At 36.3% G+C, this 27,428-nt stretch overlaps 1 protein-coding gene across 2 annotated transcripts in view; it reads left to right on the top strand.

Annotated features, from left to right (window-relative positions):
• PIGN (phosphatidylinositol glycan anchor biosynthesis class N) overlaps positions 1-26,990 on the top strand; it is a 189,771-nt gene extending 162,781 nt beyond the window's left edge. For both annotated transcript variants that reach the window (XM_072605511.1, XM_072605510.1), the window contains 6 exons: positions 85-140; positions 590-665; positions 3,137-3,210; positions 9,485-9,527; positions 11,451-11,503; positions 23,177-26,990. In XM_072605511.1, coding sequence (XP_072461612.1) covers positions 85-140; positions 590-665; positions 3,137-3,210; positions 9,485-9,527; positions 11,451-11,503; positions 23,177-23,300 — 426 coding nt within the window. In that variant the 3' untranslated portion in view covers positions 23,301-26,990. The remainder of the gene's footprint in view (positions 1-84; positions 141-589; positions 666-3,136; positions 3,211-9,484; positions 9,528-11,450; positions 11,504-23,176) is intronic.
• The last annotated feature ends 438 nt before the right edge of the window (positions 26,991-27,428 follow it).

The following is a 27,428-nucleotide window of genomic DNA, read 5'->3' as shown; positions in this document are numbered from 1 at the left end:
CTAAGATAACCCCAAGGTTTTGAAGATGGGATAGTGGGTGGTTTCATTCCTGACTTACCTGATCCTTTCCTTAGCTCTGTCCAGGTTTTCTTCATAGTAATAGCCTTTTTTGGAACTGGAAACATAGCTTCTATTAACAGGTAATCTTTTTCACTTTTTCTGCAGATATAACTACAAAATGATATGATCATACTAAAAGGCATTATAACTAGTTGGTGAAAATTTTGTTTAATATAGCAAATGCAAAGCCATATATGAAAGTGCTATCTTAATTTTGTGAAATAGCTTTTCAAAAAAAGAAAGAAACCTAAGCTTTTTGAAGTCAGCCCTTGCTACCTACATAAATTGATAATGTTGCCCTGACCAATATTGCTTTGTAGCAATGTTGAAGATACCTCACAGTAACATTGTGTGACCAATCATCTATTAATAATGTTAATATCATAAAACTAACAGCCTCCATTAAATATACTCATATTTTTGAAAAAGACTTAACATTTAGTGAATTCACCTACATGCATTTAAATGGATTCTGTCTTTACAGATATCTTTCAGTAATCCTTTTTTCTTTCTTGATGTGTTTCCTCAGCTTTGATCCTTCTTCTGTCTATTGCTTCCTGACTGTGTTTAGCCCGTTTATGATGGGATCCTTGATGATGTGGAAGGTTAGTGATTATACTTGCTAATGACATTCTTTCAGGGACCCAGTAATATATCTTAGTCCAAGATCATGTCTTTTTTGAGAGCATATCCCAAAAAAAAAACAAAAAAACGGCCTGATTTATGTCTTCTTTTGTGAAATCACAGACATTTAGTTGTCCCTGGGAAGAAGATTAGTACTTGGTACACTAGACTGGTTCTCTCTGTGATGGAGGTAGCTATCACTCCATGACAAGTCCATTGGACTAAAAGGCATAGGGAGTCTTTGTAGATGCGATGGAAACCACTAGGAAACTTTATAATTGTCCTACCTTTAGGGATTTTGCCCAGCTCCAGTTCCAAAGTAAGCCCCAGTGGTAAGCTTCAAGTCAGAGAAGACTCAATTGCCCCCCAGTAAGTTGTGCATCTCTCAGAAGCCATATCTTTTCTGGGAATGTTTAATCAAAAGTCCAGGAACTTGATGAAAGTCATTAAGAGTTAATGAATGGATCTGCTTAGAGAACTATCAAGATCTTCAGGACCCCTAGTCTTGAGGAGTTTGTATTGACTTAAAGGTTTTCTTTTGTGATTCATTTATCTGATGGATCTTTTACAATTTACAGAATCCTTTTTTGTATTGATTACTTTTCTTTTCAATGTAACCACTAACTTCTTTATCTCAAATTACATCCCCTAGAACTGTAAGACTTGCTGTGTAAAACTGATTGATACCTAATTATTTCTATGTTGAGTCCTAACTCTAGGTACCATATTTATAGAGGGTAAGATCTTCTCCCAATCTGCTTAAAAATCTACTTTTGTTCTTTTATTAATACTATATAATAAATTTCAAAAAGATGCTCCACATCTTTCTCACAGTAGTATCTCTACTGTATTGTAAAAAACTTGAAACTGTTTTCTTAACTCCCTATTGATTTTCATTAAGCAAACCTTGATTGTTTTTTCACCACCTTATTCTGCTTAAAAATAAATGTCTTGGAAAAGACAGCTTTTAAAAATTATAATGTCTAGCACAATAAACTTTCAAACTCAAATGCAATTAAATTCATTTCAAAAAACATGTAAGTGCCTACTAATGTTTAAGCATTACACTAAGAATTAAAGATAGAACAAAAATTAAATAACCTGTCAAGGAACTTAAAGTAGAAGGGAGCAGGGGTGAGGGGGAAACACAACAGGTTCACATATAAGTCTATACAAAGCAATTGGTTGAGAAAGAGACCACTTAACAATGGAGGGGAGGGACAGAATCAGCAAAGGCTTCACACAGGAGATGGTACTTGAGTTAAGCCTTGTAAGAAGGTAGGCATTATTATAGTAGGTGGAGGGGAAGTGGTGAGAATCCTCCATGCTTGGGGAACAGCCTGTGCAAAGATAGAGAGGTGAGAGATGGATGGAGTGTTGCGATCAGGAAACACCTAGTAGAAATAACTCCTAGGAAACTAGGGAGTGCTAGTAGACGGAGCTCTGGACCTGGAGTCAGGGAGACAAGTTCAGATGTTAGACACTGAATACTGTGTGACCCTGGGAAAGGCAGGGAGCCTCTATTTCAGTTCCTCATCGGTAAAATGGAGTTAATAATTATTAGCATCTCCTTCCTGGGGTTCTTGTGAGGATCAAGTGAGATAATCATTGTCAAGTGCTATACGAATGCTAGCTGTTACCGTTGCTGCTGCTGCTGTTCAGCAACACAATTAGCAAATGATATTTGTTAACTTGCTTTGGGGAAAGTTGGCTCTACAAGAACTTTATTTTCTTTTTGTGATATATTAGTTTTTAAGGTACTTATCCTTATGACTAGTGCTCGTAATAGCTGTGTAATCTTAGTGGCCTTTTCTTGTCTTTGTCCTTCCATTTACTTTTATATTATCAACTCTACATTTGGAAATAATCAGTAAGGAGCTGTTTAAACGTAGCTTTGTAGGATAACATAGAAGCATGGAACAAAAGAAAAAGAATCGGTGAACTATTCTGCCAGTTTACAGTCCTGCCCAATTTGTTTGATTTGCCTTGTTAATCTCCTCCCATTTTTGGCATCCTTTCCCTTTCCCATCCTTTCAACCTGGAAGTTTTTGAGTGTCTATATTGTACATGAATAATTTTCTTCTGGATGGCATAATTCAAACATTTGCATTAATGAATTCAACTGAGCAACAACTTTTAATAGGCTTTTATTAGAAATGTATGACGATGCTTTTGTCTTTTGTGCTGCATGTAAGTGACTAATGAAGTTTGTTTTTTTTTTTAATCAATGTAGTCAACATACTGTAAGCCATTTCAAATGGGTTTCCACCCCCTTCTTCTTTGGCAGTATTTGATAATTCCACTGTTTGCTGTACTATGGTACATTGCAAAGATGGATTGAGGTTTTGGGTTTTTTTTTTTATAAAAAGTGTGCATAAGCAGAAATGGTATTTGTTTTGAACTATTTCCCAAATACTTCAAAGATGCATGGTCTCCTTTGTGTTTTAAACAGATCTTAATTCCTTTTGTTCTTGTGATGTGTGCTTTTGAAGCAATCCAAGTAACAACACAACTGTCATCAAAAAGGTAAGGTAATGTTGCCAAACATTTTTCATCATTTTTACTAGGTGGGAATTAATATTTTTGGGGTGCTTCATGTGATTGTTAGTACATTTATGTAAAAAAAATCAGCCACAAAAATTCAAGACTTTCATTCAGTCAGGGTTCACTTTGTCAATAAAGGAAGTTAAGTTCTTTGGAGCCATTTTGTAGACATGTGCTTTCTTTGCTTTAGTATTATGCATGTAGTAAAGAGCTACTCTAAACAGTACAATAATAAATGAGCATTGATCTGATCTCAGACACTTATTAGCAGCGTACTCCCAGAAAAGTCACTTAAATTCTGCCTACCTCAGTTTCCTCATCTGTAAAATGGAATAACACTTGCACCTATCTCCCAAGGATGTTAGGATAAAATGAAATAATATTTATAAATCACTTTGTAAGCCTTAAAAAACTATATAAATGCTGTCATCAGCAGCAGCAGCATTAAGGGAATAGCAAACTACAAAAAGCAAATTAGATACAATAGAGAGAGACTTTTTATGACAATCATATTAGCAATACTGACTGAGAAATGACAGCCTGAAAATAAAGTGTAAGACTTTTTAAAGTATAAAAAACAGATAAATATTTCAAAAACTCAATAGTCTGAGGTAATTAAGCAAAGGAACAAAAATCCTAAATATGTTAATAGACCCTGATAGCATATCACTGAACATTGATGATCATAATGATAAACCAAAGTCTATAAGAAAAGGTTAAATTATGTTTATTATCTTCTTTTTCTGAAAGTAAAAGGTATTGGTGCTACCATGTTAAATTCAATATATATTTCTTTAAAAATGAACTATATGTAATTGATTGTTGGTTTTAAGCACAGTCTTCTCTTTCTGCCTTTTGTAAATGAGTATGCTCTTGTTTGTTGATGATTTTCTCACAAAATACAACAGACTCTCCACGTGGAAGGCAGAACCAACATATTTATTCAGACACCAAAAAACCAAATCCATCATAGTAATAAAGAAATCTATGCACAATGACCATGCAGAGGACAACACCATCCCCAAGCCTTCTCTCTGTTAGGCTTTCCACAAACCAGCTCCCTTAAACAAATCATGAACAGGATCCCTTAAACATAATGCCCTTCTCACTCTCACAGCCAGCTGCCTGCTTGCCTGAGTCCATCCATTGTGATTGCTCTCTGACTAACTTCCTCTCAGCTCTGCTCTAACTCTGCCTCTTCCTGTTCCAGCCTTCCTGTTTTACCCCTTCCTGTTCCATGTGTCTTGACTCATGTAACTCAGGCTTCCATGTGACTTAAGCAGGTCAAATGACCTATTAATGGATGGGAAAGATCTTCCCATTAAGAAACAAAACTACATTAACAGTAAGCAAAAAGGCATTATCAATATAGAACCCTCCATGGGTTCTAGTGTTTTGAGATTTTTAGATTTTAAAGAACTACTTTAATTTGACTCAGTACTTAAATAGATATTAAATAAAATAAACTGGAAGAAGTACATTAGCATTGTTTCCTTTTTCATACCTTGAAATTCACTTTCACTAGCCATTCAAATTCACTAGGCATAAATAATCTACATATCCTCTCAGTCCTCATTTCCATGCATTTGGCAAATAGATTTGGAAGCATTCTTCCAAAACTTTGGGGAATTTTTTGGGAAAAATCACTTTTAAACAGTCAAGACTCCGGAGGAAAAGCTGCCAGCAGAGGTGTTTGCCTTCCGCTAGTGAAATGGTCTCATTGGCATAGGATTGATCAACCTTCTTGAAAGACGCTTAAGAAAAATTAAAGCATCTTAATAGAGTTTTTGTTATTCTTGAATCAGGATCCTGCATATCCTAAGCTGAAAGAGAGAAGTAATGTTAGCATAAATTTACATGTTCTTCTTGATGAGGTTAAACTAGATCAGAGATCTGGATGTTATTGTTATGCATGTACCATAATTTTTAAAAATTGCTTTCTCTCATTATTTAAAAATATCAAGTCTCATTACCAGTCAAATCAAAGCTATTTATGTGTTTTTGCAGAATATTTCTATGTGCTTGAAGTTGCATTTTTAACGAGTGCTCAGGTCTTGTCCAAAGCAATGCTGTGATCCTGTCGACCAGTTATTTAAATGCATCGAAACACAAGGAATGACATGCCATTTTCTCTCTCTGTAATTGGGTTAGGCGAGAGAGATGGAATTTGAGTTGGAGTTTTAATAAAGAGAGGAAGGTGACTTATGCAATAAGTAGAAAACTGATCTAAGTGGAGTGCCCTTCTGAGGATACCTCCTCAACTAGAATTCATAGATTGAGTCCCCAGAGGATGGCAGCTCTGAGTTCAAGATACTCTGGAGGTCTCATGTCTTAAAACATGAGCCCCTACCTTATCTATAGTCAACCAAAGGATACAATTAGCCCAAAGCAAAGGGTCAGAACAGTAGCAACAAAACATTTCCCCTGTAAATCTGAGGCATACTTTCCCAGCCTACTTTGTCAGGGTGAAGAATGGATACCCATGGAGTTCATAGGTAGAGAGGTATATGCGTTGCGAGCCCATGCAGCCAAGGAAGATTTGAGTAGGAGCATCTCACACTTCTGATAGTATAGTTTTAATGGATTATTGATACTACAATGTATTGCTGCTCCTTCGCTGCTCCTGCTGATCTTGATCTCAGTATCTACGAGATAGTTTCCGTGCTTTGCTATACCACCACCTCCAGCTTCTGACTCTGCTGAAATCCTGGCCTACAATACTGCTCTACATTTTTCCAGAAAGGGCCAGAAATCAGCAGAAGCCTCCTTTGTAATGCTCCCTGAAAATTTCCTCTCTCCACCCACTATACTCAGTTCTGTAGCTCATCTCCCTAGAAGGCTATGTTCGTTTGCTTTTAAACATCAGTATGTATATCAGGACAAGACCATAATCTTTGCAAATCTTGATTTTTTTCAAACTAAAAATGGGTGATTCTTAATGACAGGAAGGGACTGTGCCACACATCCTTACATGTTGATTGCTTTATATCACATTAAACTTCTGAAAAATGCATAGGCTCAGAGTTGAAAGTGGCCTCAAAGGTATTTCAGTCCCACCCATACATGAGCAAAAATCCTTTCTACCACTGATTCAGGTAATCAACTAGAAAAGAAACCTACTGCCTCCTGAGATAATCCATTCTACATTTAAACACATCCAATCATTAGACAGATACTCCTTACGTTGAGTTAAAATTTACATCTCCAGCTTCCAGCCACTTTCTCTCTAGAGCAGGACAAAGCAAGTCTAGTCCTTCTGTGTTTGAGCCTTTCAAATGTTGATGATATCTTTCATGTCCCTCCAACTCTTCTTTTCCTCAGTCTAAACATCCCTAATTTCTTCAACCGTGCATATATGGTATGATCTGGAGACCCTTTACCATCCAGGTTGCCTATCTGCATAGTCTCCTGCTCAATGTTCTTCATAAGATATGGCACCTAGAACTTAACATGTATATTCTGACTAGGGCAGAGTCCAGAGGTACTATCATCTTCTGTGCTTTAGGCTGTAAGCTTCTTACTTCAACCTTATTGGGAATCATTGACCTCAAAGGTCCCTTCAAGCTTTACATGAGAAATTTAAAGCTCCTGTGATGAACCTAAGATCACATTAGCATTTTGAATTCTTTCTCACATTAAAGGACTACCAGTTAAGTTAAAATGTATAGATGGCCTAAAAATTGTGAGTCTCTGCACCCTCTGCCCCCTTTCCCACCATTCTACCATCATCTGTGATACTGTCATCATTGTGGAAGTGGATGGGGAACCAAAAAGGATGAAGGAATAATTTTGTTTTGTTTCATTGATTGCAACACCAAAGGCATCTATCATCTTATAGTCAGTAAATTGCATTTTTATACAAAACTGAGCTCTTTCTCAGCCAAATAACAACCAATTTCTGGGAGCCTGACTGAAACCTTTCTAGCCACTATAGAATATGCCTGAGAATATTCTTTTGGCACTCTGGAAACCACACATCACCAACACACCATGGTTCTATCATGGGGAATTGGAGCAGGACTTCTGTCAGAGTAGAAGTTGAATTACTTCAAAATTGTAGATTCAATGAAGAAAAAGAAAAAAGTCCTCACACTACCTTAGCCAACAAACATTTGATATCTTTGAGAAGCTGATAAGCATGGTAGCCAAGGACAATTCCAGTTTGAAGACTGTGTTCACTTGCAAACATTATGGAAGAAAATGATAAAAAAATATGAGCACTATTGCCCCACCAAGTTCAGAAAAGTCAGAGTGCTATTCACTAGGGATACAAATGCAAAAACAAAGATGGCTGCCTTATGAAGGCAGCTAGGTGGAATAATGGATAGAGTGCCAGACTTGGAATCAGGAAGACTAATTTTCGTGAGCTCACATCTGGCTTCAGACACTTACTAGCTGTGTAACACTGAACAAATCACTTAACCCTTTTTTGTCTCAGTTTCCTTATTTATAAGTGATCTGGAGAAGAAAATGACAAACCACTCCAGTATCTTTGCTAAGAAAATCCCAGTTAGAGTCATGAAGAGCCAGCAGGACTGAACAACAACAAGCCTGCCTTCAAGAAGTTTCCATTCTATTGGGGAGAGGGAGGGAACTACACATACACAAAAGAAGATAAGGACTAGTACCTGGAGGTTAGGAAGTAGAGAGGATCAGGAGTGACATTATGTAGGAAGTAGCACTTGACCTAAGACTTCAGGAAATCTAGGAGATCCTGTGAGGTGGAGGTGGAAAGTATTGCATCCAGGCTGGAAAGTGGATTGCCACATGTAAGACAATAGGTGGGACCATTTGGCTGGACAATAGATTGTATAAAGTAGAGTCATGTTTAATAATTTTGAATACATAGACAAGATATGGATCGGGAAGTATTTTAAATAATAAGTGTAAGAATTTGTAGCTAAAGTCAGCCCATCAATTTTCTTTATAATTGTATGTTTCTTGCATGGGCATTGAAGAATGATAGTGAGTTGGACCTGTTTGGAATTTCGAATTTGAGGTTGAGTTTGAGTTGGATCACCTTTGGGGAATTTCACGATGCTTTCGTTGATCCCACTGTGCTCTATGCCACAGAAACTCATCTCTTTTAACACCCATATTCTCCTGGTGATGATATATGACTCTGAACCATCAATCAGAACAATCTCAGAAGAAGCAAAATTATAAGTAACCCAAAAGGCAGTGGAAAAGCATGAGGGGTACAAGTAGTCTTGCCTGAGTAAATTCTGTTGTTGTTGTTATTGTTGTGTTTGTCCTTTGTTCTTGGAGAGAACCATGACATCAAGATGATGACATGACTTGCAGTTGACTTTGATTTGAGGGAGGGAGGGCTGTGCAAAGTCACCAACCTCACTTTCTTCTCCTGTGTCATCTGGATCTAGTGGCCTGATATTCATCAGGACGACTGGAAATGGCCCAGGATGCAATGTGAGACCCTGGCCCTTTCAGGCTAAGTCTTATCACATTCTCACTTTGAGTGAGATACACCCATTCAGTGAATAAGCTTCTTTAAGTTACTCAAGGGATGGCCCCTTTAATTAATTCTTCTGTGGTATATTATGGAAAGAAATTGTACCAGAAGGGCCGCAATCTATACCAGTGGATGGAATAACCCATACTGATTAAATCAAAGACTCAGTTCAATAAGTCTTAATACTATATGAGAAATGACTTTTTCCCATCATGTCTTTAATTTGATCTCATTTTCTTTTTCAGGGGAAATTTTCTGTGCATGTTATATGTATTTGTTTTGTGTCATGTTTCTTAGCCTAAATTAATTTAAACTTGTCAGTCAAAATAGACTGGAACTCTTTTTATAACACTGATATTGAGCAGATAGTATCTATATCCTTTGTTTAAGCTTGTTAATATATCAAACTTGATTTGACCAGTGAGATGGCTGACTGTATGTAATAAGGAAACACTTTCAAGTGAGACTTGACTTTAATTTATAATTTCAGTGATACCTATGGCTTCAGAAATGATTTTTCTTGGTTGTACATTACAAATTATGTTCCTGCTGTGCCACTGAAGTCAGTATTGAGAATTTTTAATAAAAATCTCCCAAACGAATCTATCACTCTTGAGTTAGTCACCAGGTCATGAGAATAATGAACTCTTGAAAGAAGCATTTTCCAAGGAGAAAAGTTAACAGAATGTTAGATTGTTTCATCACTTTGATTCTAGATTTGAATAAAACTTGGTAAATGTGTATCTGTCATTGAATTACATATAATACTCCTATATTCTGTTACAGCCTTTTCCTCATTGTCCTTGTTATTTCAGACATCATGGCACTGGTAAGTAACTATTGGATGTTCAGAGGGGACAAAATTTAAAAACTGAGTGCTGACTTAATTTAATCACAATAAATATGAATACATTGTAGTACATAAAGTCTTTACATATTACATTAGTGTTAGCACAATTTATACATAAAAATTACTTTTCATACTCCTCCTAAAGTGTATCCACTTAAGTTGCCAGATCATATTACTTGAGTTTTGGCACTTTTAAACTAATATAAGGTTTTTCAAATATAATCTTTGACATGAATTTAACAGAAGTTAACTTTAAATATGTTCAGTAAGAAAGTTTTTTCTCACAGTTTCTTCTCATTAAAAGAGATAAGAAGTTAAACTTCTCATGCAGTGACTTACACATACTAGGTACTCAACAAGTGTTTGTTGAATGAATTTATTAATGTCAGAATCCTTGAAGTAATATATCCTTTATCGGGGATATTTACCTAGCCTTTCTGTATTTTTTATGTATATATCAGGAAGGAAAAGACACATATTTGTAAAACTTTTGGTGTCAAGTCATTTGGATCAGAAAAATGCCATTGTATGTTAAAAAAAAAAATTATGTCTAGTCACAGTTGCCGTATCTTAAGAAACATTTTTATAATGGTATGTAGCTATGTATAAGAGTTTTGTATCTATATATCCAAAACTATATATAGGAAATATACCTAAAATGTATTTAGAAATTATCAGCTCTTTGGCTATTTTTTGTTCTTATGTAAGAAAAAGATAAGTAAAATTCAGTTTACAAGCTAAATGGACAAATAAACTGGACAGTGAAAAGGGAATTTCTATTTTCACTTAATGAAATTTTTACAGAAAAAGGAATGTTGCTATTTTTGCCTAGGAAAGCAATCTGCAAATTTATGTTTATTTTTGCAACAGAAGGATACAGTAGCATTGCTTTCTTAAAAACCTGATTACATCAAGCATAACGCTTAGAAGACTGATTCTTCAATTCAGCAAAAATGTACTAAGCACCTACTGTGTGCAAGGTATTTGGAATAAAAAAGATAAGAGTCCCTAACCTCAGATAATCTACTTTCTCTATCCTCCCACCTGATAGAAGAATCAAAGTAAAATGCTCTAAATGCCATCCTTTCCAGAAGTATTTTCTATGAAGACTAATAATAGTGAATAAAGACTTCTGTTTCATATTTTTTTATGTAATAATGAAATCTAAGTTGTCAATTTCCTTAATTCTGCTTTATATCATTCTTATGGATTTCTTTGAAAAAATTGAGAATGCATGAAGCAAAGTCATTTCAAATACTAATGAGCATTTTAAATCAGTTTTTATTTAGCTACACACAGACAGCAATCTTATGCTGCCCTTTGCAGACAAGTAATCCTCTAATTTGATCTGTCATTACTAGGAAATAGAGGAGTCATGCCTGCAAGTGGGAAGTGTTGCTGTATGATTTCAGTTTTACAGCAGGAGTCATTCTGTTGATCTAATAGAGACCTTTAAGTCAATTATCTTCTCAAGAACATTACGTGATGCCCAGTGGTCCAAAAAGAATATACTTTAATAGTATTTTTACCTTATTAAGAATCTATCTGGTATTTTAATAAACAAAAGTGAGCCAGCTGCTGATACTCTTAACTGGCAGATTAAGGCTCATTTTCCCAGATATTTTCAGTAACCTTCAGAGTTTGGTTTATTGAAACTACCTGGTTCTTTTTCATTTTTAGCTATTCATGAATGCCATTTTTGTGTCATCTTTGAATGGTGATTCTTTTTCTAGCTCCTGAACCATTGTTCAAAGAAACATTTCAAGAAATGTTTTGTCCTTGTTACCCTGGAAGAATGAGAATTCCGGATAGAGAAAACACTAAAACTTTGCATTTAGTCTGTTTCTTTGTGCCACATTCATAAAACAAGTAATTTTTTGACTTTTTGTTTGTTTTTAATAGCATTTTTTCTTCCTGGTCAAAGATTATGGAAGCTGGCTTGATATTGGAACAAGGTATGGTATATACTCTAATAATGGCTCTGTGAGTCTTATCAATGTGAATATCCCTTTCAACAATGCAGATCTCAATCCATCCATGTCTGCTTGTCCCATGCACTTTTTATCTGTGTCCTACCATAAATCCATCACAGAGGGTTCAGCCAACATACTCAAGGCGTTCCTAAGTCATATATATCAAGAGGATGTCAATGGAGCACATAAGCCATCCAATTCCTCATTCTCACTATATAACTAGCCTATCTTATTTAATCACACATTTCTCCAATGACATCCTCTGCAGTGTTGTATAAAGAATGAATATTTATGTAAAATAATACAGTGAAGAAATCTAGGGAAGGATTCCAGCATGTCAGGCATATGTTTGTGGAGGATTTCTAACTGGTCATGGTCATGAATTGCAAAGATGGCAAGAGATATGGATGGAGAGTGGTTCAGACCTTTGAAAGAAATACCCACATTGATGAAATCACAAAAATGCTGCAGAAGCACTTTACCACTTTGTTATATGAACAGAGGCTGAAAGAAATGGTAGAGTTTACCTTGATAAGGAAGAGATGTGAGTGCTATCATCAGATAATGGAAGGAGTGTCCTGAAGAGATAGAAGCAGTTTGTCTCCAGAGTAAGGATAGAATCAAGGTTTTTGGCTCAATATAAAGCACTCCTTAGGAAAGGGAGTGAACCAAACATGGAATGGATCACCTTCTTGTCAGGGAGCATAAGTGTACTTTGAGTATAAATGTTCAAGCAGCAACTTGATGACCACTCCTTAAGTGTGTTCTAGAAGGAATTCCCAGATGGTGTAAGAAGTTAGGATGGAATCTTGGAGATGGCATGTGGTCCAGTTCCCTCTAGAACACACACAGTGAATAATCTACCTTTGTTCCAGATGATCTACAGATATCTCTCCTAGGTTTTTCCATTTCATATATGAACCCATTCCCAAACACGTTTTCAGATTCCCTCTTTTAAAATCAATTCATCAAATCAGTTATCCAGGGAGCATTTATTAAGCACTGCACTCAGCTGTGTGAGTACAAATACAAAAGAGAAGACAGCCCCTGCCCCTAACATGCTAATGAGGGAAGACAACACCCAAAAAGAAGCTGCAAAAGGAATGGGGGTGGAGAGTGGGGGGAGGAGTTGGCCTAGGCTTGCTGATGAAGGATGGGATTATCAGGAGCCCTCTGCGGAGGGAGACTTTGGGAAGAGTTTAGTCCTCTGCACTCCAGACAGAGAGAGAGAGAGACACAGTTGGGTTTGAGCTGAGAAGGTACGGAATATCCAAACCTGAGTCATCACGAATGTATCAGAGCACTCTGCTTAGGACTGGGGCAGGTGCAGACTTGAGGTAAGACAGTTCTTTCCTTCACAAGTTTATACTCTGGGCAGAGGTGTCAAATACTTGCTGAACCAAATTAAAATGTCATTGGGAAATATTTAACAAAATAAATGAAAATACAATAAGACAAAGATAACATCACATTTTAAAATTGTCAGTATGCAACTATAAGGATCCTTGTGTGTGGATAAATGGCCCCATTTCTATTGGTATTTGGCACCTCCACTCTAGTGTAGGATCAGCACAATAGAGTGCTACAGCTTTGGAGGAGGAAACTATTATTACAGAGCCTTCCAAGGTCCCTTCCAACACTAAGGTTTGTGATTTTAATTTTGCTTTTAGTTCCTTTTTTCAGTCATTATTCATGCATGAAAATTTCTTTGGCAAACAGAGATGTTTCCAGCCATTGCAGTAGTAGTTGCTTGTATCATTAAACATATTGGCTGAGTTCCCTTAATGTGGTCCGGGGTTCATCTGAATTGTGGGCTCTGCAGCGACTTTCTCTTGTGCTGGGTTGTATTTTTCACCTCTCCGAACTTCGTTGTTCTGTGAACATGTAATTCCCAACACTAGAATGTTGTCCTTTCGTCCTTGCTGCTTCATTCTTTTGTAAGTATTCATAGAATAATAATCCATTCTAGATTTTTATCTTTGAACAAGAGAAGGCACTGTTGTTCCTGCGGTTCTCCGCTTTCCTTATAGTCCAACTCTCACCATCATACATTGCTAGTGGAAAAGCTATAGCTTTGTCTGTAGGGCCCTTTGCTGGCAAGGTCATGTCTCTGCTTTTTTGTATGTTGTCCACATTTCCCATAGCTTCAGGGACAAAGTAGGGAGGTATAAAAATACTTTGAGCTTAACCATAAAGAACTCTCTCACCCACATGTGTGCTAGAAAAAGCTCTGCCAGAGCCAGGTATTAAATTTTTATTGTGAACATTCATAGCTCAAAAAGCTACAAATCAGGGTTGGATTATTACAAATCAGGGTTTTATTTATTATCTGTACTTTAGAAAGGGATGGAGAAATGCTGGTAATGCAGATTGAGCTCGAAAATAATTTGTGCCTCCTTTTTCCTCCCTGGAGAGCCAGTTGTTAAACATCTACCAGCACACTCCTACTTTTACCTAGGTAAATAGGCATAAGGTGCCACAATTCTTTCCTGATCTTCATTTATATCTTTATTAGATGCTCTCAGAACTCTTCTGATCTTTTTGTACTGCTCTGTTCTGCTGTGTCCTTTTTTATTGGTCCTATAGCCACCGTAGACCATCTGAGAAGATTTTAGTATAAGCACTGAATGGCTTTACCTGTCAGATAGACCTAGTTCTAGACTTAGAGCCAGGAGTGGGTTCAAATGCCACTTCTGACACTTATTAGTTTTGTGACCATAAGAAAGTCACTTAATCTCTCTCAGTCTCAGTTTTATCATCTATAAAATGGAGATAGCAAGACTTATAATACATGCCTCTCAGGTTGGTTGTGAGATTCAAAGGAGATAATAGATACAAAGTGCTTTGCAAACATCAAAGTGCTGAATAAATTATCGTTGTTGTTATTTTGCAAAGGGTCAGCTTCCAGATTTCATCAGGGATATTTTACTTTTTGTTGAAATTATGTGTAAATAGACTGATGTGAAGTGCAAAATATATGTTGAAAGATGAAATTTAATACTGATCAATGTAAATTCTTACACTTTTTAAATCACCTGCTTAAATGAGACTAGACAAAAATTCACATGAAAGAGATTTAAAGCAGTAGTGAACTGCAAGTGAGTATGCCAGTGGTGTGATTTGTTAGCAACAATGATTTCAGGCTATATTAATAGATGCATAGGGTCTAGAGTAGAACAAGGCAAATGACTGCCCTGCTGTATGTACTCTGCTCCACTAAGATCACATGAGAAGTACTGTGCTTAGATCTCTGCCAAATTTTATCAAAGATATTAACAAGATGGCAGATGGAGAACAAATAGGAGAATAGAGACTATTCCAGATGGAAAATTTATTGAAGGAAATGGAGAGTTTTTAACCTGGAAAAGAGCACATGATTCTTTGAAGTATTTGAAGGGTTATCCTATGGAAGAAGAATTTGTCTTATTCTACTTGGACCCATAAGGCAGAGCCCTAGGTAGAAGTTTGCTGAGAGACATATTTAATCTCACTGTAAGGAAACTTTTCTTAACGATTAATTAGAGTTGTCCCAAAGTGAAAGGGGTTGCTTCAAGAAGTAGTGGAGTTCTTCATTTGGAAATCACCTCTTCTCAAGGACGTTATAAGAGAGATTCTTGTTCAAGTATGAGTTAGAGTAAATGATCCCTTTCCAACTCGAGATTTTTTGATTCTGCAAGCATAAAGGTTAGATGGTTTGCTTAAGAGCCTTAGAATATTGGTGTTCTTGAAGCAATTTTTGCGTCACAATTAATAAAAATATACATCCCAGTGAAATTATGTTAGACTAAAAACCAATTGCATGTTTGTTGGTTTTATGTTTTTTTTTCTATTCATTCATTCTATTTTTTTTTTTACAAGGTAGAGTAAAGAGATACACTTTTAGAACTTTAAGGAAATTACTTATCTGGGATAACTTTTATAGCTAGTGAAAGAATTTTAATTAAATTCATTTTAATTTATTTTCCAAGTTTTGTAGTGTGGTATGTGGAGTCAGATTAGTACACAATCAGTTTAATTGCTTAGTGTTATTAGTTGATTTAATAATGGTGTTCATTGGGCCTTGGATTGTTCATGTTCTGCCTCCATGTTGCTTTTAGTTATATCTTTTTAAAATACAAATGGAAAATAAAGTATTTAGCATTTTCATTTAGCTATAATGGAAACTTATGATTCAGAACAAGGATTTTTGAATACCTCCTAGAGGTAATTTGCAGTACCATAGTTCCTTGACTCTTAAAATTGATTACTCAGCTTAATTCATTTGAATAACTTTGGAATACTTTAAATTAGGATAGCCAGACTTTCCCAGTTGAAATCTGGTGTTCTTTAATCTCTGCCATTCTAAAGTAATACCAAAATTTAAAAGAAAACTGCTTGGAAATGATAAACCTAACAGCTATTTCACTGCTAAAATGTCAACAATTTTTTAAAAAGCCATCAGAAATTCTAAACCATTAAAGTGACACATGTTGAATGTGCTTAATACTTTATATAAATGTGCTTTTCATAAAGTTCCAGGTTAACCTGCCCTTCCTGCACAACTCATGAGTTTTAAATGTTTGAATTATATTTTTATTGGTTTTGGACAAAGGGCATTATGAGACTTCCAGAGCAAAAAGCGAATTATATGCTGTGGTCTTCAGAATAACTTAAAGTGAAACTGAGTATCTGAGTATCATGAAACCATATTATTCTATATACTTAGCATTTCATAGAGCATTTCATAAAAGTGATCCACAAACCAATTCTTGGCAGTATTAATTTGACCAGAGTAGGCAAAGTAAAAGTAGGTCCTCTAAAGGTTATATAAAATCTCTCTATATCAGACAGCAAGTTATTTACCCCTCTCATCTTAATCTTGAATGAACATTGGTTAGAATTACCCCCAAGGATCTCGAGATATGGGCCTCTAGAGAGAAATCAGAAGTATAGGTGATATGAAAGATTCTGTAACTCATAGGCTTCACAAATCCAGTTGTCCTGGCCTACAGCCATCTTGCAGTATCTGCCTTATAGATTGCCATAAAGGCCTTTCTGACATTGGGAAATATAAGGTTGACCAGATAGTGTTACATAGTGTGATCACTTTTAATTCTCCTATACTGTGTTAAAAATGTTATTTGCCGTGTTCAGTCTATCAAATGGAACATTTTAATTAAAGATCCCACTGAAAAAATTATTGTCTAATCATGAAATGATCTGTTTTTGAAAATGAATAGTATCAAAGTAGTATAGTGTTTTAAAATCTAGTCTTTTTTGTACATAACATCATTTCTGATAAATGACAGAACCTAATTTGAGTTCATTGAAGTTTTTTTGAGAATATTATAATGGCAACATAAACATACTTTCTAATTGAAAGGATTATGCCTTTTTCCTCCCTCAAAGCTACTGAGTTAGAGCCAAAGTCAGATGGAAAATGTTTTTTTGAGGAAATTATTTTTCAAGGTTTCTAGTTTTGTTGTCTATATTTTGTTCCAGTGCCACATTTGCACCATATAGAATTTGACCCAGTGCTCTGTTACAAGTGGTTAAAAGTAGAGCCCACTGGAAACTGTTTAATGCAATGACATTTAAATATATATGGCTATCTAGTTTTAGTGATAGGCGTTCATTAAAATAAACACTAAAGTGTTTAATATTATGGCTAAATATTTATATCCCATCACCATTTGCTAACTTCCTTTCAAAAATTATGTTCCTTTTAAAATGGTCTTAAATAATATTCTTCTGTGGATGGTATTACCTAATCAATAACCATTTAAGCTTGCTACAGCTAAATGATTGTATGTTGTCTGTATAAAGGAAAATAAAGATTTTGCAAAATTCACTTGAAAAACTTCTAGATCTAATAGTCTTTTAATTATGTCATTAAGGGAAGAGAGGCAATTTGGCATATTGGATAGAGAGCCAGCCTCAAAGCTAGGAAGACCTGGGCTTGAGTACTACTTCTGACTTATATTCATCACGTGACCACGGGCAAGGTACTTTATGCGTACTAGACACTCTCTAAGACTATCAGTTGCCAAGGAAATGCTAGCTTTCATTGGTAGGGAAAGTTTCCCCACCTAGGGGTTCCCTGCACTAATGAAATTACAGGTTCAGGCCTGTCCCCATCCCATGAAGGTAACGATCCAGGAAAAGTACGGTTAACACAGCATTGTTTCAATTCTCAGGCAATAATTTTTATCAGGAAACTTGAGCCTCCTTTTTCCTGACAGTGGTATCATTGAGGACCTCCTGTAAAACATCCAGAGCTATTGAATTAGTTACCCATTTTGTTGTTGTTGGTGCTTCCTTTTGAAGTGGATCTATGACATGATCTTGGGGTCCGGATACAGTGTATTCAGCTATGGCTTCCTGTACACTCACATACAAGTTCTCAGAAGACTCCACCATAGGCTGGGCACAAGTAGTCTGTTGGAATATGTGGGGTGGAGATGTCTCTAGATTTACACATCTCATGTTTCCTTTGAGCTACAGTGATTTTGCTTTGCATATAGAGTATAGCACCTTCTTTGATGTGGGCACATCACATCCTGGGTGGTCCTGTGCCAGCATCTCCCATGTCTCACAACTTCTAAAATTCTTCAGAGACTTTAAGAGAGTTCTTGTACCACTTCTTCTGACTTCTGTGTGAGTGCTTGGTTTGTGTGAATTCTCTGGAAAGTAGTCTTTTAGGTAATCATGGGTTTGACGTTTGGGCTACTTGGCCACCCCATTGGAGTTGTGCTGTCTGCAGTAGAGTTTCAGATCTTGTCAGTTCAGCTCAAAAGAAGACCCTAGTGTCCAGTACCTTATCTTGTCAGGAAATCTTCAGAATCTTCCTAAGACAATTCAAGTATAAGTGGTTAAGTTTTCTGGCATGGCATGTTGTCTGGGTTTCATAGACATACAGCAGTGGCTCTGTAGACCTTCAGTATGGTATGCAACCTTTTACCTCAGTTACTCAGTGGTAGATAAGCAAAAACAGAACAGAGTTGCTTATTTGGGATCCTTATACAGGTTTAAAAAATTTAGAGTAATAGAGTAGTTGAGGCAGCTAGGTGGCACAGTGGTTAGAAGCACCAGGCCTGGAGACAGGAAAACTTGAATTGACATTGATAATCTTAGATTTTCCTTAGTCTTCTCCCTAGATCAGAGGTGGGAAACCTTCGAGGCCATGTGTGTCCTTCTAGGTCCTCAGGGTCCAACCCTTTGTTCTGTGAAGTTTGGATCCAGTCAGAGGGCTGCACTTGAGTACCTAGAGGGCCACATGTGGCCTTGAAGCTGCAAGTTCCCCACTCCTGCTCTAGATGTTTGCCTTACAAGTTCAAGAGACTTGTTAGATGATAGTTGTCTGAATCTTGTTTATTTTTCTTTTTTTTTATATAGGAAAGACAATACTTTGTTTCTTCTCAGCAGGGAAAGCTCCTGCCCTGTTAGATTGAGTATAAATAATTTAGCCAGAACTGGAAATCACATTGAAGGAATTGTTTAAATATCTCTAGGGGCAGGATATCCTCTTCTGTTATCTTGCCTAGAAAAAGAAATTTAATGAGGCCTTTAAATTCGCCTCTATAGCTAATGTGGTCTTACTCTCATGTTAACCAGGGAACACTGAATCATATTTATGTCTGTTAGAAATGTGGAGCTGAAAAAGTGATGGAACCCTCAAAATTTTACTATAGTAATTATTCCAGATATTGATATACCTATTAGGTATGTATCAATTTAGTTTATCAGGCAGGTAATATGAAGTAGTAGTAAATACAAAGAATGAATATGACCTCATCAAGGACACATCATTTCAGAGTAACTTCATTTCCTTTTTTGACAAAGCAGGTCTGAGGAGTGCTATACATTTGGCAAAGCTCATCTTCTGTTGGTAAAATGCACAGAAGTAGATGAGGTGATTATACAGTTAGGTTTATTTTAGCATGCTAAATGACAACCTAAAGAGTAATTATTGTTGGGTCATTCAGTGGACCCAATACGGTAGAGTATTCCACTGGAGTATCCCCAAGGATATGTCCTATTCCCATCACCATTTAATATGTTTCTTAGTGATTGGGTGAAAAAAAAATAGATGACTTGCTTGTCAAATTTCCAGGTGACATAGTAGGGATAGCTTCTATCCTACTAGCATAAGAGTTAAGATCCCCAAATCCTGTCAGTCTAGAATCTTAGATAGAATTTAATAGGACTTTCCCTTCCCACCTTCCCTCCTTTTTGGTGATTGATGCCACCATGCTTCCTGTCACCCCTGTTTGCAAACTTGAAGTAATCCTTGCCTCTTTATGTTCTGTCAGTTCCCATATCTAATCAGCTGCCAAGGTTTGTTGAGTCTTTTTTGTTCAGCCTTTTTTTTTTCCAGCTCAGTCTGACTCTTTGACTCCATTTAGGATTTTCTTGGCAAAGATACTGGATTGACTGGCCATTTCCTTCCCCAGATCCTTTTTCAGATGAGGAAACTAGGGCAAACAGGATTAAGTGACTTGTCCAGAGTCACACAGCTAATAAGTATCTAGGGCCAGATTTGAACTCAGAAAGGTGGGTCTTTCTGACTTGAGGCCTGGCACTCTATGCATTGTGCCACCTAACTGCCCTTTGTTTATTCTAACAGTTCAATTCAGCAAACATATATTAAGGTTCTACTAAGTGCAAAGCATTGTGCCAGGCATTAGGGACATGTAGACAAAACTAAAATTGGCCTAGCTCTTAAGATGCTTACATTCAGCTAACTGAGGGTAGAGTCAGAGAAGAATCAACATGTATCCATTATAGTAAATAAATACACAAGAAAAGAGAGCCAGTGGGGACTGAGTGGGGGTTGGGTGACTGAAGAACAGAGGCCTCACATAGTAGGTAGCTTCTGAGCTATGCTTTGAAAAAAAAAGAACCAAGAGATTCTATGAAGAGGTGATGGGAGACCACTTTTGCAAAGAAATGGAGACAGGAGATGGAAATGATATATGAGGGATAGCTAGCAGGCTGTTTTGACCAGGACAGAGTATGTGTGAAAAGGAGTAATATGAAATGAAGTAAAACTGGAAAGAGAGGTGGAAGCCAAATTGTGAAAGTCCTTAGCATCTTGTTGCTTTTGCCTTTTCTCCACTCACATCTCTATCCTAGTTCAGGCTTCTACTGAACTATTGTAATTGCCAACTTATTGATTTCTCACTTTGTAGTCTCTCTTTTCCCCGAACTATCCCCAATACCAGTTGCCAAATTCTTAAAACAAAACAAAACAAAAAAACAGATATGATCATGGTCATCCACTCACTCAAAAGTCCTCTTTGACCTTCTATTTCTATTTTATCCCTAAGATAAAACATAGAATCCTCAGACCTACATTTAAATTTACCCACAGTTTGATTCCCACCTTCTTATTTCATATGTCTGCCATTTTGCACTCTCTCTGATGCAGTCAGCTGATCTGCACTAGCATCTGAACATGATGTTGCATCTCTTATCTCTCTGCCTTTGTCCAAGTGGTCCCCCACATCTGGAACATGTCTTTTCACTCTCACCTCATAGAATTTCTAGTTTTGTTCAAAGCACAGCACAGTCATCCTTCTTGTATGAGGGCTTTTCTATGCACCTCCCCCAAGTTATAAGCCTTTTTGAATTTACTTTTTATCTACTTTGCATTAATTTACTTGTAAAGATGTATGTACTCCTAATAGAATGGAAGCTTTTTCAAGGCAAAAGATGTTTTTTTTTGTCTTTGTATCCTACAAGCACATGACCTCAATCATAGCAAGTACTTAATAACTGTTTTCTGATTACAGTTAATAGGGATAATTAAAAATAAAGTTATACTTGAGTTAAAAAAAATCATTTTCGCAAGTATGAGATAGGGGGAAGGCAAGGCTAGATAGCAGTTTATCTCATAAAACCTAGGAATGTCAGTGACCTACAAGCTCAACATGAATAAAAAATGTGATATCAGCCCAAATAGTTGGTGTAATCTTAGGCTGCATTAAAAGGCCGATGGAGCTCAGAATGGGAGAGGCAAGAGCCTCATTATTCCTCTGTCATGATAAGACTACATATGCAGTGTTGAGTTTAAATCTAGTGTGCACCTTTTAGGTAGGACTTTGATAAGCTGGAAAGTATCCAAAGCAAATAAGTCAGGATTCTATGGGACCTTAAAATCATGCTATATACAAATATCTTGAAAGAACTGGAGATAGTTAGCCTAGAGGAGAAAAGACTGAATGCGGTGGAAAGAAAAAAGGAAGAGGGATGTGTTAGTTATCATCAGGTATTTATATTGTTGTCATACAAAAGACAAATCTGAAATGTTCTGCTTTTGCCCTGGGGGGCAGACCTAAGAGGCAGAGAAGGAAATTTCAGCTTGATGAACCACTCCAGTCATCTTCATGGGGAAGGGAGTATCCTGGACAGAGTTAAGTCCCTTTCCCCTGGAGAGCTTCATATCAAATCTAGATGGTAGACCATCTTTTCTTATATTTAAGTTACATTGGGCTACAAGGTCTCTGTTGTCTCTCTCGGCTCAGTTTGTTGCTTACTTGGGTTTTAATTTTTTTCCCTGTCCTTCCTGTATGCCTTTAAAAAAATCACCCTTTACGTGTATTTCATACATTGTCAGTGAGTTGATTTGTTTTCCTTGACCATACTTATTTGTTAATAAGGTGTGTCATTAGGTGTCATTAGGAGTGACAGTGATGCAAAAATGAGTAAATGAACAAATAAAGAAGTGAATGAATGAAAGCAGAATCACTAAAGACATTAAAAACAAAGTCCTTCTTAAAGATCCTAAAGGAGAAAATTATTGCCTCCTGTGACCTAATAGAGGTATGAGGTTCTAAGGGTAGCTTGATAAGTATTTATAACTTCTTTGCCTATGACTGTGGGGCTACTTTTATCTGAGGTCTTAGAAATGAATGGACGATGAAGCACTGGATTTTCCTTCCCTAAATTGGCTTCCAGCTTGCAAAATTTGCTAAGGAGATTATGAGGGTGTGTCAGAGATTAAAAAAATTAAAATGAATAGCTAGTGATTACTTTAATTCCTACTGATAATTTAAAAACTACTAGTAACTGACAATAATGGAAAAGAAACTGATATATTCCAAGAAGTAGGTCCTCCTGCCAAATAAGAAAGCATAAATTCCAAAGAAGTTATCTTTGCTGGTCCTATGCAGCCAGTACAAATAAAATGTAAAATGAGAAATATATACCCTGATTGCCAGTTGAAAACTAAATTTTAGCTTTTGGAGCAGTTCTTACGCCTCCCCCAAAACAAAACAAACCAGTATGACACTGGTGGGTTTAGTTGAGAACACACAAAGATATCTGCTTTTACTCTTTGAGCCTAAGTTCCCAAATTGAACATTTCAATGCATGGAGCTAAGAAACTTCCCTCTCTCCCTCCCCCATCTCTCTCCTCTCATGGCTACTGTTTCACATTCTTAAATTTTCTCTCAGTGGTTGTATACTTGGCCTAAATTGTCTCAGTTGGATAGCATGTTCTTCAGTAATGACAGTTCAGAATCTAAAATACATTGTCCACTAGCATGACGCATAAACTTATTTTAAAAATCTGTTGATCAGTCCTTTGTTAATGATAACATTTTTGTCATAAGCTTTTATTGGCATGAGTTCTATCTTGACTAAATTGTTCTTCCTTTTTGTCTTTTTTCGCAGCATTAGCCACTATGTGATTGTCATGTGTATGACCATCTTCCTGGTCTTACTCAGTGGACTGGCACAACTCCTAACAACAAAGAAAATCAGACTGTGGGGGAAAACCAAGCCTCACTTCATGTGACGTTGCTGCAGATTTCCTTTGACACCTGGATTTCATTCAGCCTCTTCTAATTCTGTGCTTCTATTTTTAAACTCTCATTTAGGAGGATTGACATGTCATAAAACCCCATCAAGGATTCAACATAATTTGGTTTTGGAAGATTAATAGTGATGTATAACATTTTCTGCTCCCACAAAGGGAAATACATTTGGAGTTCTGAATCTAGAGATATCTGGAATTAAGTAGTTTCCTTTTTTGAAGTTAAATTTTTATCTGAAAAAAAATGTGGTTATATCTTTGGAAAAACCATCATGAAAGTACTCTTCAACTTCATTTTTTTTCGTATAGCTATACCTTTTCTTCCAATTGTTGATATTCTGCACCTGCAGAAAGCTGACTTTTGTCTGAGGATAAATACAGCCCTTACAGAACAGCTGTAGGTATACTTTATGAAGATTTTATTAACATATTTCTTGTGCTGATTATATCTCAAACCACAACTCTGACTGAACTTTGGCAGTTATCACCAGGTGGCACCATGGTATTTATCAATATGTAAAATTAGCTTTGAAGTCATATTTTCTAACTGAATGAATTGGCACATTATTCAATTCTTCTGGTCTTCAAAAGCGCTCTGATTTCCTTAGTGTGACTAGCCAAACAATTGCTCATCACTTGGTGGCCAGATTTTGATGATAGGAATTTTTGTTTTCAGCCAGATTCGGCCTTAGATGGGAGTCTACTAGGTCAGTCCTCAAAGGCTTTCCATTCTGATATGAATTGACAGAGTCAAGAGTACTGTGCATGACTTGCATACCCTAGAAGCCAGAGTTGCCAGACCACAGGGAGGCATCAAAATAGGACTTTAGTTGAGGTTAAAGTTTACTGAAATAGAAAGGTTAACTGTAGGTATTTTTGTACACAGGACTCAGTAGGAAGACTACAGCCTTTAGAATGAAAAGACTTGGGTTCAAATTCTACCTCAGATTTTCACAAGACCTTGAGCAAGTCATTTCATCTCCCTGGGGCTTAGTTTCCTCACCTCCAAAAGAAAGAGGTTGATCTAGATCAAGATTTTTTTAAATTTAAATTTATTTTTAACATTTATTTTTTAAATTTTCAGTTCCAAATTCTCTCCCTGTGTCCAGTCCCTCCTTCCCCAGTCACTGAAAAAGCAAGCAATATGCTACCAATTACACATGTGAAGTCCTGCAAAACACAGTTCCATATTAGCCATGTGGCAAAAAAGGCAAGAAAAAGAAAAGGAAAAAGTACACTTTAATCTGTACCCAGACTTCATCAGTTCTTTCTCATAGAGGTGGATAGCAGTTTTCATTTTGAGTCCTTTGGAATTGTCTTTGATCATCCTGTTGATCAAGTAGCTGTCTTTTACAATTGTAGATCAAGATTTCTTAACCTTTTTTGTATCATAGACCTCTTTGGCAGTTTGTTGAAGACTGCAGACCCCCTTCCCAGAATAACTACATAAAATAAAACACACAGGATAACAAAGAAAACAAATTACATTTAAATACAGTTACCAAAAAAATTAAGAACAAATTTATGGATTCCATGTTAAAAACTTTAGCCTAGATCAATCAATGAACATATAGACAATGTAGGTAGCTTCAGAGGTTCCTTTTAGCTCTAAATCTATGTCCACATAATAGCTATGGCTCTGTGGAGAAATGGGACAACCTTTTAGAGTCTTGTCTCATAGAATCAAAAGTTATGTCCATAAAAGTCATACAGTCCAGTTCTCTCACTTTACAATTGAGAAAATATGTTCAATTTCATCATCAACAAAATGATGGTGATATCTCACATTTATAGGTACTGAGATTTACAAACTTATCTACCACTCAAGAATTTTAAGAAAAGTGCTTTGTAAACCTTAGAATATCATAAATGAAAAGAAGTGTAAAAAAGACTTTTATATTGTAGAACCCTTAATGCATTTGATAATCCTTTTCAGTGGGTTAAACTGTACAATACTTCATTGTCAAACTAAAGGAGCCACATTTCAGTTGAGTCCAACAAACATGAAGTACTTGTACTTCCATATATTTATATTCCAAATACTTATAAAGTATTTGTAGAACACTGTGATTGGCAGGAGATACAGAGTGGATGTCAAACCAGGGTCCTACCATCGGGAAGCCTGTGGTTATTCTAATAGAGAAATACAATACATTTGTAGATAGAATATAAATTCCTTAAGGGCAGACACCATTATCATTTCTGCCTTTACATTCCTCCGGCTTGGCATGTAGGCACTTAATAAATGCTTGTTGGTTGGTTAATAGTAATATAACTATAAAGCATAAGAGGTACATTAAAAATCTAGAAACCAAGGTCTTTGTGACATCCAAGATGTCAAGAATAAATCTAAAATACTAGAGCTTGCAGTGAATGTTATAAAATTGGACTGCTGACATTTTCTGGCTTTGAAATTACAGCCCAAAGCCTAAACGTCCTTTCATTAAATTTAGATTCTCATCTGTAAACCAACAAACTATTTTGAGAGCAATTCTTATTTAGGCTTTCCATAAAGTAACCTTTCTAGATTGGCATGGATTTGACCTTTTGCTTTGAACATTATGCTCTCTCTTTGGCATAACACTCGTGTCCAAAGATGACAGAGGAATAACCATAAAGTTGCCGTGGGCTGATGTGAAGTTCTTTTCATATCAGACCCATTTTAAAGAAGGAATTGCTTTCAAATTAAATTAGAATGTTGCTAATTCACAGTAATGACTAGGAAGCCCTCTGAAGATTACTACGTTTTTCAACTTTTTGGGTGAGTGAACAAACACAATTTAGAAGATTCAGGGAATCAGTTTGGTAAAATGTTCTTTGCTCCTTTCTCCTTAGAATTGTATCTTGGTTTTAAATTATTTATGATAAATACTGCAACATGCACCAACCAAGATATTGTACAGTATGTGTCTGTATGTATAAAATGTATATATAGATTTCTATTTTGACCATGTTAAAATAAGAGTTTGATCCTTTATCTATGCCAAGAATTAAGATGATACTATATTTTTGGTTCGTATGTTCTTAAGGATTAGTGAATTTTTTCGGTGTCCCTGAGGACTTTTTGGTCAGTTTTTCTGCAAATAGAAGAAAGCTGTTCTTATAAATATTTATCCTGTGTAACTCAGTTTAAATCCAAGCCTGCCTTATTTACTCTTTTTTTCCTCTGCCCCTAAATTCTCACACAAAGGAATGAATGAATATTTTATCTCTGCATTGTAAAAGGTGCAGTATGTTTTGTCCAGAGCATTATTGGGCTAATCAAAACATGTCTCTTATAGTATGGGAAGCAGTGTGTGGTTTTACCAAAAGGGAAACATTCTGAGGCAATTCTGGTTTTACATTGCAACAATCTATAAATAGGCCTCTCTGATTCACTTAGATAACTGACTTAGCTGCTGGGACCTTCCCTGTTTTGTGGTTTATAACATGTCTTGGGAAATACTGAAATGTAGATTTTGTATTTTTATATCAAATGGCTAAGAGAAAATAAATAAGGTTACATTGAAATTTGAGTGTGGACAACTCTAATGCTACATCCCCTAAGAATCTCACCAAATTCTAGTTTTTGCTGTGCTAGATTTTCATTTTAGGTTCTGGGATTTTTGCTAACATTGTTTTCATTATTAAGGGATATCAAAGGCAATTAAAACTTTCATATGAAGTTGAAACTATACTGACCAAAGAGTAGAATATGGTTGTAGCTTCAGTGTTTTCATTCTCTACCTCGTAGGGCTGTTTTAAGGTTCAGATGTGCATTCAAGGTGCTTTATAAACTGTAAAACTTTATGCAAATAGAAGTTATTTATTTCCCCTAGAAGCAAGTTTTGAATTGTAGTTAAGTTTCCAGGGTATTCCACAAAAGTTCATTGAAACCATTGTGTAGGAGAATTAAAGAACTTTACTACCATTTGTCACATCATTCAGTGTGAAAATTCTCAATGTCAACTTTTACAACTGGAAGACATCTTTTGCCCTCCATTCCTCAAGCTCAGTGCAGCTTTGGCAGTGAGAACGAGGTTTTCCCTCTCTGATTTAGTATGTGGAAGCCAGAGCAGATAAAGAGAGAGAAAGGAAACAGGGCAGAAAGTAAGGAGCTGCAGAAATGGT

This window comes from Notamacropus eugenii, chromosome 4 (genome assembly GCF_028372415.1).
Source record: "Notamacropus eugenii isolate mMacEug1 chromosome 4, mMacEug1.pri_v2, whole genome shotgun sequence".
NCBI lineage: Eukaryota > Metazoa > Chordata > Mammalia > Diprotodontia > Macropodidae > Notamacropus > Notamacropus eugenii.
This window is presented reverse-complemented; position numbering and strand designations above follow the sequence as displayed.